The sequence below is a fragment of the Phaethon aethereus genome (assembly GCF_964289735.1).
Source record: "Phaethon aethereus genome assembly, chromosome: 3".
Classification (NCBI taxonomy): domain Eukaryota; kingdom Metazoa; phylum Chordata; class Aves; order Phaethontiformes; family Phaethontidae; genus Phaethon; species Phaethon aethereus.
In genome coordinates this window covers 100,912,886-100,926,833 of record NC_138576.1, presented here as the reverse complement: position 1 = coordinate 100,926,833, position 13,948 = coordinate 100,912,886, and the positions used below count along the sequence as shown (strand labels likewise).

General features: G+C 36.6%; 1 protein-coding gene across 1 annotated transcript in view; it reads right to left on the bottom strand.

Annotated features, from left to right (window-relative positions):
* THADA (THADA armadillo repeat containing) overlaps window positions 1-13,948 on the bottom strand; it is a gene marked incomplete at its 3' end in the record, with an annotated part of 166,742 nt that overhangs the window by 131,771 nt on the left and 21,023 nt on the right. The window contains exons 21-24 of the mRNA XM_081998208.1: window positions 10,821-10,930; window positions 4,515-4,647; window positions 1,525-1,635; window positions 283-405 (exon numbers count right to left, since the gene is read on the bottom strand). Coding sequence (XP_081854334.1) covers window positions 283-405; window positions 1,525-1,635; window positions 4,515-4,647; window positions 10,821-10,930 — 477 coding nt within the window. The remainder of the gene's footprint in view (window positions 1-282; window positions 406-1,524; window positions 1,636-4,514; window positions 4,648-10,820; window positions 10,931-13,948) is intronic.

Genomic DNA, 13,948 nt, shown 5'->3' with positions numbered 1-13,948 from the left:
TTATGTATAATCTTTGTCCCTACTTTTTGTCAACATCAGCACTTCACATTACAGAAAAATGAAACCAAACCAAAGAATGTGACCAAAAGTATGACTTTTTTGCTGGTCTACACTGTTCTTTATTGTACCTTAAAATCCTAAGCCACATAACATTCTAGAGATCACGGTACTGCCATTTATAAATATGACCAAAGCTTCACTGAACGCTATATATAGTGTTAAAATATATATATCCACTCTATATCCTGTTAAATTAAGACGTAAGATGAAGAATTAACTTACTGCCCAGACAGGTGACATAAAACCTAGAATTGCTGCTTGTATTCCATCTGCAACATAAGGCATGATGTTTTCACCTAAACGTGTATCCCTAAACAGTGCCCGAAGGATATTTAAAGCATGAACCTGTAGGGGTAGAAGAAATGTAAGAAAAATACATATTCATTGGAAAAGATCTTAAATTTAATGTATGTTCATTATAGCAGTGAACATGCAAACCAAAAATAATCCATAGGTACATTTACACCACTTTATTTCCGTATTAAATACAAGAATACTGCTATTAAAAAAATGTATTCAAATGGTGCAGCAATAAATACTTAAAAACAATTACAGTTTAAAAATATATTCTTCTAGCAAGTATAGACCAGGCATTGCAAGTGAAGGCCAGCATTCTTTTTTCCTTAGCTTATCATGCCTGTAAAAATAACTTTCAAAGTTTAGAATCATCTTTTCCAACATTCTTGACGTGCTGTAGATACTGTGAGAAAAAATAAACTACAACTCACAGGAGGACAACATTAAGCTAAAACTGACAGCCAGGCTTATTTCACCATATGGAGCGCTTTCTGATATTTCTCTACTTTCTGTAGGGGAAGGTGGTAATCTGTGTAGCTTCAAAGACTTTGACAAGGCTACTTGAATTTATACCAGGGCCCTTAGAACGTACTTCTATGTATTGTCGACAGATTATGGCTTGCATTTACAAACAGAAAGATTAAGTATTTGATAACAATATTTTAAAGATAAAGCTCTTGATTTTAAAATAAGATTTTTATGCATTCCAAATGTAAATATTTAAGTTTTAGAAGTTACTAAGTATACATAAAAATCACTTTACAAGTAGTATTTTACTGTATACAATAGATTTACGCAATTTTTTTTACTCTAATGTAAACAAATGCTTGCTTGTTAATTTCCTTGTAAAAAGGAAATTACTTATCTATTTGTTTAGAAATATTCTAGAGGCAATTAACTGATCATGTAAATTCAAAACGAATTACTGTATTTGCTGTACTAGGAAAAAAAAACAAACTATGAAATTATGCCCAATCCATCTTTAGTATCTTATGCACTTCCAAATTCCAGTGACTTCATATCCTCTGCACATGCAAACACATTTTAAAATCTAGCTATAAATAATAAAACCAAAATATTCTTATTTTAAAAACATACAAATTTCCTTAATTGTTTGAAAGAAACACTTTTTTGATTTTTGCTTTCTGATGAGAGGCTGTATTTTACCTGTGGAATTACACTCGATTCATTCAAAGGTGCAGCCAAAGTTATCAATTCTTTCATTGTAATTTTCAGCAAATCTGTTTCGCTCTTCTTTGGTTCTGAAGCTAACAAAGCCTACAGAAAGTTAAAAACAACAACAACACAAATTGGCTATTTCCAGCCATTTTTCTTTACTACCAGTTCTGTTCCACATTCCTATATTTACCATATTAGGGCCTAGCTTCTGACCATACAGAAGGACTACTGAAAAATGCACAAAAAAGTTTCAGTTTTCACTCTTAGTTTTGCTGAAAGCCTCTTAGCATTCAATATTTCAGTAAGAAAACTTTGCTCATGCACTATCCATCTTCCTAAGAAAATTTGCTTGTATCTAACATAATCATTTCTCATACTTAGATTTCCTAGTATGGACATTTTTTTAGTTTAATAACATACATATGTAAGAAGACATGGGCTGGCCAAAAAATAAATCTTGGTTTGCAAAACAGTATGAAGCAAGCAGCACATTTTTAAAAGGAGAGAACAGATGTATCCATCTCCAAATAGTAGTTCAAGGGGTAGGACATCCAGCCGAGATGAAAATACTCCTCCGAAATTCAGGACTGGAGTTAAAACAGTCCTTCTCTGTCTAGTAGCTCTTGCTGAATTTGTCCAACTTAGTGCAAATAGATAACCATAAATCACTTATTTCTAATAAAAAATTATTATCCATTTGTGTTTTGGGGTCCAGAGTCTGTTCAGCACCAGTTCAAACAAGATATTTAACAGTTACATCACAGAACAACAACCACATGGATCAACTGCAAGTCAAATAAAGTATAGAGGTTAGGCAGAAATAAAGCAGCAGTCACTGTCAGTTTATCAGTACCTTTAACGATGGGAGAAACAAAGAGGGAAGGGGGAAAAGTAGAAGTATTCATGAAGTATAAAATAGAGGAAAACGAACTAAAGACTAAAATTTCATACCCTAAAAACATATAAAACTAACTAGTATTTTCCCACCATTTCGTCATCCACTAATAGAAGCTGCACCTTTGTACTATTAGGTAATAATATTTCTATTTTAAACAGATCATTTAAAATGCTCATTACCTTAAAAATTACATATTTTTATTAAAACAGATGTGTTTTAGTAAAACAAGAATAAATGTCACAGGAAGCAGATGGCAAAGAGACTACACTGAGTCTGGATTTTACGCATTAACAAAATAACCTTATTATAGTACTGTTAGGATATACATTACAACTTATATTTTTATTATGTAAATGCAACATGCTATTTAAGGCTTAATTCATTTTACTGAGTCCTACAGGCACGTTCAGAACTACTGCCAAAGAACACTATTGCCTCACTTTCCAATAAAATTACAATTTGAAAATAGATTATTTCAGACTAATCCCAATGTTCATTTTAAACCTTCTCATTAATTGACTAGACTAACTTTGTACTCTTCCAGAGCTGTCAAAATAGAAGCATTTGTCCTGTTTATCCAAACAGCTATGGCACAGCACAAGCTTTGCCATACGGACTCAGTAACATAGGCCAACTGCAGACTACACTAGTGTTTTCTGCAATGGGGTAACATTGGGTCCACCTAGTCCTTGCACTAGACAGTAACTTTTTACATGAAAAATTGATTCAAACACGTTTGTTTTTTCACATTCTCGGGATTAACACTAGCTAATGCCCACTGGATTCAAACTCTGTGGTGTGAATGGGGAAACCAGAAAACATGAAACCACCAAATTCATTTTGCAGATGACTTGCAGATATTATATCCCTTTTAAAGGGAAAGATCTCTGACTGCTGGAATTGAAAAGGAAAAATGTCTCTAAAACCAATGCCCTACTTCTGATCTCTGCTGCCTAGCACACATGCATCCAGCAAAGCCAGGAGCAGGCTGTGACTGACATAAGAGAGGTCAGACAGAAGCAGGCTGCCTCAACTTTCTCAGGGCAAACTCAGAGTGGAAAACAAGCAAGATGAATTATTCTGGCAGGGACAGCTTACTTCCAGCAGTCTCTCAGATTCTTGGAACGTGCTTGAGACTATACTTCAGAGTGGAGAAAGTTACAAATCGTGTAGTTAATCTTGGACTCCTGTCTTAAAACACTGGTTGAAAATTAAAATAATAGAGGTTAATTTAGGGGAAGCAATCATGGCCACTTTAAGGAGCAAAGGAATGGAAGCGGGTTAAGTGTAATCTGCAGGACCAACTCTGCAGTGACTGACCCCACAACGATGCAGATAAGCTGCAGCATACTACTGCAAAGCACTCAGTAGGAGGTGGTACTTCGAGCAGAGACAAAAACACTGCCAGCCAGCCGATCAGCCATCAGTTCTGAACTTGGCAGAAGCCAGAGGCTGGGATGTGTGGAGCTGATGGTAACATGGAGAGCGGGAAGACACGGGGAGCACAGCCGCACGCTTGCAGATATAAGTCTTCAATAATCTACTCATTCATTGCACTCAAGGCTGTCAGTCAACACCAGTCAGTGGGACTATTACTTGACTCTGCTTTATTACCGTTGAGTGGACTTCCCAAGTTCTTTGTAGTATTATTCTAGGCCACCATTTTACAATTCTGTGATGGTCTGTTCATATTTTACCACCCTCTCACTTCACATGGAAGAAGCACAGAGTTATATGGTTAACAGAGACTTAATCTGTGAATTAATTTATGAATTTGACAGGATTATTACAGTGGCCACATGGAGCCTAAGCTCAGTCTTTTGAAAGGCTATTCAAATCTACCTCAAGCCAAAAATCTCAAGGGTCAATAGAACTGCAGCACTAAACAGCACCAAACATGGTTTAATTACATGCGGCTTCTTGGTTGCACAAAGGCAATCGAAGTCTGTATAAAAAAAAGTAACTGTTTGACCAAAAGTGGTTGAAGTAAGAAAAATAAATACGTTAAGTGTATTCCACAGAAAGGACATTAAAAAAAAAAAAAAAAAAAAGAGTCAGAGGTAATAACATTAGTTGGTACCTGTATGTAGAATGGAATTCCTGCACTACGTCTAGTTGCACATAGTGTAGACGAAGGATCACAAGACTTGATTTCTTGTAACACACAGCTTAGCCACTGCTCTGGCATCTTGTGCAGGCTCTCACTGTTACATCTACATGAAACAAATACATAAGAAACCAGGACAGAGTCAAAGAAAGCATTTAGTGACCTTAAGAAGTATTTCTTAAAAAAATTGCATATATGCTTGGAGATGCACACATATAGTAAGAAATAAAACATAAGTTAAAAAAGGAATCGTACTTTTTTCAACATTGGTACAAATTATATTAAGGCTACTTATCAAGTGCCACTAGGGAAAGATATTTCACTGAATAGAAAACCGGATTCTGTGCTTCAGCACTCCAACTGTTCTCTTCTGCCAAGAACTATTATCCTGTTCTAGAGACGAAAACAAAGACATATGCACATCAGTCACCGTGTAGGATGTGACACTTCACAAATTCCTATCTTTGTTGTCACACAGTAGCTGATGCATGACCTAACATTAACTAACATATACAATTATGTTTATAACCATACAAAACAAAACTGAAACCCCTCACAGTAAGTAGATGTTATGTAAATACCCCTGCAAACCTCAGAGCAGTAGAAGGAATACAAAACAAGACATACTTCTCTTCTTAAAATACTACGTCTGTCAAACTTTTGGTAAAGCACCTAAATTGCTCTCCTATCATCAAACACTCCTCCTCTACAGTTATAAAACTCAGCATTGCCTGAAAGCAAAGGACTTCCAAGGACAAGGAGAACTCAAGTCTACTTCAGTTGCCAATTGGTGCTGATCAGTTCAATGAAATGTACCATATTCAGTGTGCAAGACCAACTCATTAATCTTATGTCAATGTTCCAAAAGGATCATTCATTGTTACAAAAATTTCTATTAACAGGACGTTGTTATTAAAACCTGTCACACTGGTTTGACACATGATTCAGAGCAGAAGATAGAATTAATCACTGTGGGCAATACAACTGCAATTATCTCAACCATGCAGGACTTGCCTTACCTAAAAATATAAGCTATAATTAAATTCATTACTAAGTAGTGAGAACTTACAGTATGACTACAATCAAGTTTTCTACCTAGGTGACTGAAATAAAGGATTTAAAAGAAAAGCTAAAAGGCAGCAAGTACTGATGTGAAAACCAAAATCTAATGGAAGGTCTACATCTACTCTCTCCTCCTTTACCCTCCTATTATTAAAGCAAGAATTTAGGTGCACTAAAAACCTGATACTGAACAACAAATGAGGCTTTAATCTGTAGCGAAACCCTCCTTTCCTTCTTTTACAAAATAAACAGAAAATTAGTAATGCCGAAAACAGAGGTCACAGGAAGTGCCAGACAGGTCAGTAGAAAACACAGCAGACTTCTTACTCTTCAGCAATTCCCTTAAGATTTCCATCACAAGTTTCCTACACTGCTGCCAGGCCTTCTCCTCATTTTTTAAGGGCAGCACCTCTTCAAAACAGCAGCCAGCATGCGAACCATCAGTCCAGAACACAAGAGAAATATGGCTTCACAAGGGGTATGTCACCTCATGCCACAGCATAAAATAAAGGCATTTCCTGCCCCAAGCCTGTGACAGAAGCAATCAAATTAATCTGGAAACTAACTGTGAGTTCTCTTTTCTTTGACTTTTCTCTTTCTGTTGCTGATAATTAGTTTCCCCTGCTTACTTTCAGGACATGCTCCTCTGCTGGCTTTTGGATACACAAGAAAGATGCAATTCTAGGCTTGAGACCACGCAAAACTTCTTATGGATCTCCTCTGGGTCTCTGCAGCTAGACTCTACTTCGCAGTTCTCTTCATCCACAGCAATACGTGTTGCCAAAGCTACTACTTCTGATCATATTTGCGGCTGGTCTTACCTCCCTACCTAAGCAGAATTTTAATGTCTTAGTTTAGTCATGCAAAGAACAGCGCTCATCTCTCTTGAGTATGTTATCTCAGTATTAAAACAAACATTCCACGAGACATATTCACATCTGCTGTGGTGCAGAAGAACACAAAGTAAAGCATTAAGGAAGTATTTAAAAGTTGCTTCGTAGTATACTGAATATTTTATCCTTAAGTAAACTGAGGGGTTTTGCCCCTTTCAGTAGTAGTAGAAAGAGCAGAAATATACTGAAAACCACCTTAAAACTGTATTTTTTGATCTTGCCACAAGTAATTCTACCTTGTTCAGTCACCCACCAAAGCACTCTTTTTTTTTTTTTTTTTTTTTAAGGTAAAAGAGCTATTACTTTAAGGTTGGAAACATTAGAGATTATTGACTTTGCAATGGAGATGACTACTCCCTTAAATTTGGCAGCTCCATCTCCTTATGGTCTGGCAAGAAGAATATTGTCTTAAGAAGCAGGTGGCCCTAAATTTTAAGAACAATGAAGCTTTACAACGTAAAAATGGTGGTCTCAAGCTCACATGTCATCTTCCAGAATGATATAGTAATTATTTTTACCCGATCAAACAGTGTTGATAATTAAAATATAACACAGTAACTTGATACACAAATTACTTAAGCTGCAGTACAGTAACTGTTTTTCCACAAATTTCTGTCTGTCCATCTGCCGGTTGTAACAATTTCATACATGCCCAAAACCTCTTCTGTGGTCAGTATCAAAAAGTACAAAAAGCCTGGCAATTCAAAGTTAAAGCTAAACCCCTCTCCCTAACTCATATGGCTGTATTTTCTCCTATCCAAAAATTAATGGTGTGTTAAGAACAAAGAGTCGATCTTGGATTTGGTCTTCCTGGATGTCAGTGGTTTGTGGCATAAACTTCCCAAGACCAGAAGCATTTTCTACATGGGTATATCCAGAATTCAGTGTTTCCAATCACTGTAATTGGTCCCTACCTGGCGAAAGAGGGGGTTTCTTTTGCCATTCTTCCTCTCTCAATAGACCCGTAGTATTATTATTTTTCACTTCAGTAATGCGATTCCTATTCTTTATAAAGCTAGTCTCCATACTGCCCCGGCACTTCTGAGACAAATACAGAGACAAGAATCTAGCCTCAGAAATACATTACTATTCAAGGTATAAGTCACCCTAGAAAATGTCTACTTTTAAGAACAACTCTTCTGAAACTACAAAGTCCTTCCACTTGCATTCTCCTTTTCATAGCATCTGCTCTAAATGAAGCAAAATTTTCCAAATTATATAGGTGCATCGAGAAGGGTGCTGTTTTGAGGTTTCTCTATCAGTTTCTCTATCCTTTTCATAGCATCTGCTCTAAATGAAGCAAAATTTTCCAAATTATATAGGTGCATCGAGAAGGGTGCTGTTTTGAGGTTTCTCTATCAGTAAAGCAGAGCAGAGAGAACCTTGGGTGGCCTCAAAATTTCAGACAGACAATATCATTACCCCATCTCTCTCTTTCACCAAGCAGGAAAAGAAATGGGGGCAGGAGGAATATGGACAGAGTTAAAAATGAACATGTCTTCAAACTGAGCAGTACTAACATTGTTATCTTGTAATTCATTATATAGTGTGCTTCCCAACCCTACAAGCATCACAATACATAAGAACAGTTCCCCTCCTCCAGTTTGTTTCTCTCCATTTTAGACCTTCCCTCACGTTTGTGATTACACTTTTGCTGAAAAGTTAGTGACAATTCTCGTACATTTCAGTAAAAAGTCCATCAATGATTTTTATATTTTACAAGAAGTCTTCCTAGCAGACCGTACGGGCCTGGGAAGGCAAAGAGTTACAGCCACTTCTGAGCAACAAAGTGAGTCAAAAGCAGAGTTTACTGCAAAGGTAAAGGGAGGGGCTACTCTGAGTTCCTCAACAGAAATATTACAAAAGATCAGACACTAAGTAGGTACAGATGAATAATTTCCACTGATACTGGATTGAACATTTGTAAAATCAAAGCAGGGTTTTTCTTTACCATTAGAGTTTTTGCGAAAACTACAGGATACAGTCCTAACTTGTTGCATATACATAAAATTGTGTTCAATAAGTTTAAATTAAACACGCACTTGAACATTTAAAAATGTTCAAAATACATTATTCCTACATAAACACATTGCACTGTATGACATAACTCTTCCCAAACCTTCCCCTTGCATTCTGCAACTTTAGTGAAGCAAAGCACTACAGCCCTAACTATGAGATTCCCAGAAATCTTTATGAGCTCTCAGAAAAGTTTCACCAAATAAAATAAAAGCAAAACAGGAAAAACACCATTTGGAATAGAGAAACTGTTTGGGTATTTATAAGGATTACAGTAGATTCAAGTTTAAAACGGATGCCCAGAGGCTTCCAGGTACTTTCCGTAACCACCACGTTATCAAAAAGAAATGAGCATTTGTAATTTCTCAGGGCCTGTGACAGGAAAATATTTTTTTTAAAAACATTGCTTAGTTCTTTGATATGAATGTTGCTTGTTTTGTAACTGTATGGTTTTCTCAAGGCGCAGCCACAGACAATATTAAGCGGGCACGACAAAGGGAGCATTACACTCTCAGAAGGAATATGAAGAGGGAAAAGAAGGGTAACTTGCATACTTAGAGCAGACTCAGCAATTTACATCCAAAAGTCAAGCCAGAGATCAAATTTCATCAGGTTCCTAAGAAATCTCTGTGGAGGAAAGGTTTTTCTTTTACCACTAACTCAGACAGGTCTGAATACCACTTCTCTGTCTAGAAAGAAGCCTACTCTAGGTTCCTATGAAGGCTGGTATTTTAAGGGTTGTATAGCTAAAAGAAAGCTCAGATGGTAAATATTCCAGCACATACTTTTAAGCAAATGTTTGGCTATAAAAGTGAAGGACCATGTTCAACTAGAGTCTTTCATAAAAGCATGGGAAAAGTATCTGGCACAGTCTTAGTGACAGATTTTTCACCAGGTCTTAGGGAAAGAATGAATTAAAATAACAAGGATGCTTCTGTAGGTCTTGAGTTCAATTCTGTTCAACAAGGTATCATCTTTAAGCCATACGTTACTATAAGCTGCCCCAAATAGAGGCCTTCTCCTCCAATATTTGTGGATGCAGCAGTAAATAAACACAGATTCTGGTACACACGCTTCAAGACTGTCTATAAGCCTGGCAGCTATGGAGATAGGTAGGCCAGTTTGGATTTCATTGCAGAATGGAGCCCCTCAGCTGCAGCAGGGTAAATGGAAAGACTCTGGCACACTCAACAGACCTGTAGGGCGATTGCATTCACCAAGAGACTTAACTCACCTGTTTTGGAGAAGAGTCCCAAGATACTACTCGTATCCCAGGAGTACCAAACCAGTAGTCATCGGCTATTCTGGTATTAGTCTCCTTTCTCCTTCATTTTAAATACAAATATTAGTCTCGAGACCCATATTTCCTGTCAAATAGCTCCTTTCCTTGAAACAAATACATTCTCACAGAGCTGCTCTCTGGTTTTTGTAAACTGGCTTTTCCCAAAGGAATGCCTGCTCTACTTGAAATACCTTAACTTTAAAAATACTAAGCAGTATGCAACATCAAAAAACTGTTTTGGAGAACTGTTAATTCAGAAGAGGAAAACTACATATATTTAAGTGCCCCCTTTTTTTTTATGATACATACATACTGCTTAATGTTTTAGTAACCCACAAAGTCAGTAGAGATTTTGATTTGTCTTATTAAAAAATGGATATGATATAATCACTATATATCACAAAGAAACATTACCAATACTTGAAATGGGTAACTAAGCATGTAATGGAAATTCCAGCACTCTTGCCCAGACCTCAGGACAATTCTGCTCATTTAGTTCTTCTAGGAAAGTATAAAGTTACAAGGGGAAAGAAAAAAAAGAATTAAAAAGCTTGCATATCACATCTTGTGATGCACTGCCAGGTAGTCTTCCAAATGTCAGAATATACAACTTTGTGACAAGCAATAAAAGTTTCCAGGAAAACATCCTGGCTGAAAACAAGAAGTCTGGCATTCATTTTCACAATGGCCCAGGGAAGGGGGAGCACGAGGGAAAAAATTCTACACTCCTACTTTTCCCAAGAGCTTTGAGAGCTGCTCAGTAAACTAACACACCAGAAATGGAGAAAATGGAGCAGGCATTAAATGTCTGTATCGTCTTTCAATGCCTAAGCGCCATCTCTAACCATAAGTAACGCAGTCCAAGTCACAGACGTCATGTAACTTAATGTCCTAACCATGCCTACACCAAACTCAAATAAACTCCAGATGAAATCAAGGATCTCCTTGCACAGACAGTTTCAGGATCGATGCCACAGTTTGGTAAAATTATTATATTAAAAACATAGTAAGTCGCCTATCTTCTACCTGGAAAGCATTCCTGTGAGTTGCACAAAGCCAGCATATGCCAATTCAAAGGCACCCCTGTGTCTTGACTGCAGCAGATGATGTTTAAAGTAGTCCCCAATATTTTTAACCTAAAAAAGAAAAAAGAAAAAAGCTGTTTGAAATTATGTATAAACAATTCATTTACATATGCAAGATACTTCTGCAATTAAAAGCAGAAAATCCTTCCCCTGGTTGAAAAGGCCACTGGCAAAAGGCAACTGTAAGCCCCACCATTAAAAAGCCACACTTTAAGGATAATAAATATTATACTCAATTTTTCAGGTTAAAGGGATAGTGCTATGTCCTTAAAAAAGAAAAAAAAAAAAGGACATAAAATTAGCTGTTTGTCCAAGAGGAACACAGACAGATTTTAAGAAAAGAATGGGATAACCCTGATTTTCACAGGAAACAAACTTATAATCCTTGTTTGCCTTCATGCTTAGCTAAAATCCCAAAGAAAATATCTACTAAACCATAACAGCAGAAACAAACATCTACAAAAATATCTGCAAAAGATAAGAAATGTAAACTTCAAAAGAGTTCTGCCAAAGGGAAACAAATCTGCCTTAGCTATTTTTAAGGTTCTAGGATTCTGCACAATTCTCTTTACCAATTTTAAAATTAAAAAAGACATTGTATATATGCAGTAATGACAGCTACATACAAAAAAGCTGAAAAAGCCAAATGCTATAATTAAACTTGCACTGATAGTTGCTTTCAAGAGCTCTACCAGGATATCAAGTTTTTAAAGCTGTTTGGAAGCTTACAATTCCACACAATTTCATTCTACAGAGACACATGCTTTTTTATTCTTTCTCTTATGCTTATCAATTTTCAAGGTCTAAATCAAACTTCCAATATAGTTTGTTTAAAACACATACCACATACTTTATTCTATTATGCAAAATTTTCTTCAGGACTATTTCCCAAAAGTTAATGCAGCAAAAAATTATTCAAAGCTTTTATATATAATCAAGCATAAAGTCATGTCAAGTTTCTTATAAAATTTTGCTTGTTCTGTTATTTATAAAATAACATAAATAGTCTGACAAGTAATTAAGATGTCAGAGGAGTTAATGTCATATCTAGCTGTATGGTTTTCCACCCTACTGTTAAGTAATTCATATTACCTAAGCAATGAAATTGCAATAATTAGGGAAAAAAAAAAAATCAGAGACTACGTCTAGTATTATTTCCTCCAGCTAAAACCCACCTAATCTGAAACAAACAATAACTAGAGATATTTGAGCTAAAACAGTTAATTCTTGGAGTGAATTTTAAGCTACTTTATACACCTACAGTGTTTCAGCTTTCTAGACCAAAAGCAGGAGTAAGTGCCCTTTTTTCAGAAGAAACTGACCCACAGACCAACTCTCCAAGTGTGTAAACAAAACCAAACCAATAAAAACATACACATGCAAATCAAATTACCATCCTGTCCCACCACCACCCTTACGCTTTTAGAATAATTCATATGGATTTTTTTTTTCCCCGAGGTCATCTAACTTTCAGCTTTAGTCTTTGTATTTCTGAGCTTCCTGCAACAGCCATATTGGATAGAGGCTTACTTCAAATTGAACTCAGATACACTCATTTCCACTCATAGGCTAGAGTTTGAAGAAAAAGCACTGCCATAATTCAGTTCTCATAAATGACAAGGCAAGTGTTTAAGTATAAATTCTTATCTAATAGCATCATGCCATCCATGAGCGTCCAGCTTCCCTGTGTCATAAAACCAGGACGGAGAACAAGTCAAGGAATTCACATTCTTTACAACATCACGAAGATCCACAGCAACTGAAAGAAAAGGTGACCCTACCAACTTTGCTTGCACAGGAAATCAGACCTGGTTCAAGTTAAAATATTCAAATATGGAGCAGGGAGCAAATATCTTAAATATATTTGACCATGTTGGTCAGAAACCTAGAGTACAAAAGGTTCTACTAACACAAAAGTCAACAATTTACAGGCCCATGCTTGCTGCTGAGACCAAGAATCTCAGCATTTAAAGATATAAATTCTCTACAGGAGATTCCCAAAGTGCTCTGAGAAACAGTTGGTACATTTGCCCCTTCATATCCTATTTTCCTGGCAATAAGATGCCATTAAAGTAGGTTCCTACATTCTAGAGGGTTTTTTGGTTTGGGTTTTGGTTTTTTTTTTTTTCCCCAAACGATTTGGAGCGAATAGCTTTCAACCCATAAAGGACTGCAAAAGCATCCCACAGTTAGAAACAGCTAGTAGCCAGTGAACTATTGCCAACCATACTAGAATCTAGAGGAGACAGACTGATTACATTCAGAATTGGGGAGAGGCTGATTTTTGGTGGGTTTGGGGGTTTTGTTTGTTTTAGATTCTTCCTTGAAGAGAACAAACTCCAAAGCAGCAATGGGAGCCACACTTTTGCACCAGTGGCACAAATAAGTAACAAGTACTGAGGGTTATCAGTAATTAAAAGTCTTCTGTGTACTTCCATGTTCCACCACAAAGGCTCAGATCAGCTCACTTTGACTGTTGGGTTAACACAAGCAGAACCCCTGGCACTGGGACAGTCTTTACTTCTGCTGCCTGTTTCTTTTCACTTTGGTACACAGTTCTGGCAAGCTTATCTCCCAAAAATCATCTTAAAACTTCACTGGAAAGATAAACTGGAGTTTGAGAAAGAGACTCAAGTTCCTCCAGGCTGGGAGCACTCATGATTTGCAGGTGATATGACAAAAATCAACACACAGTCTTAATCAGTATCATTTTGTTGATTATGTAGTGGTTTCTAGGACATGATACTGTTCGTATTGACTGTCTTATCATGCAAAGCTTTGAGCCTGCCATCTCTGGACTTTAAGGGTCAGATAGAAAATGAAAGATAAAATACATATTTGAATAGAGAGATTCTTCCAGATATCTCAGGCACTTCCTATGTCTGTTTTTAAAGGCAAAACAGCCATCGCAAAATGGCTTAAGCTTTGAAGACTGCCAATTCAAACAGTATTTTGTGACTCCTCTGTACACACATCTGCTGAACATGTTATATGCACACAGTGGCATTGAAACGCCATGCAAACCCACCCTCTTACTGAAAAGACAAGGAGAGTGCAAATTTGGTATTT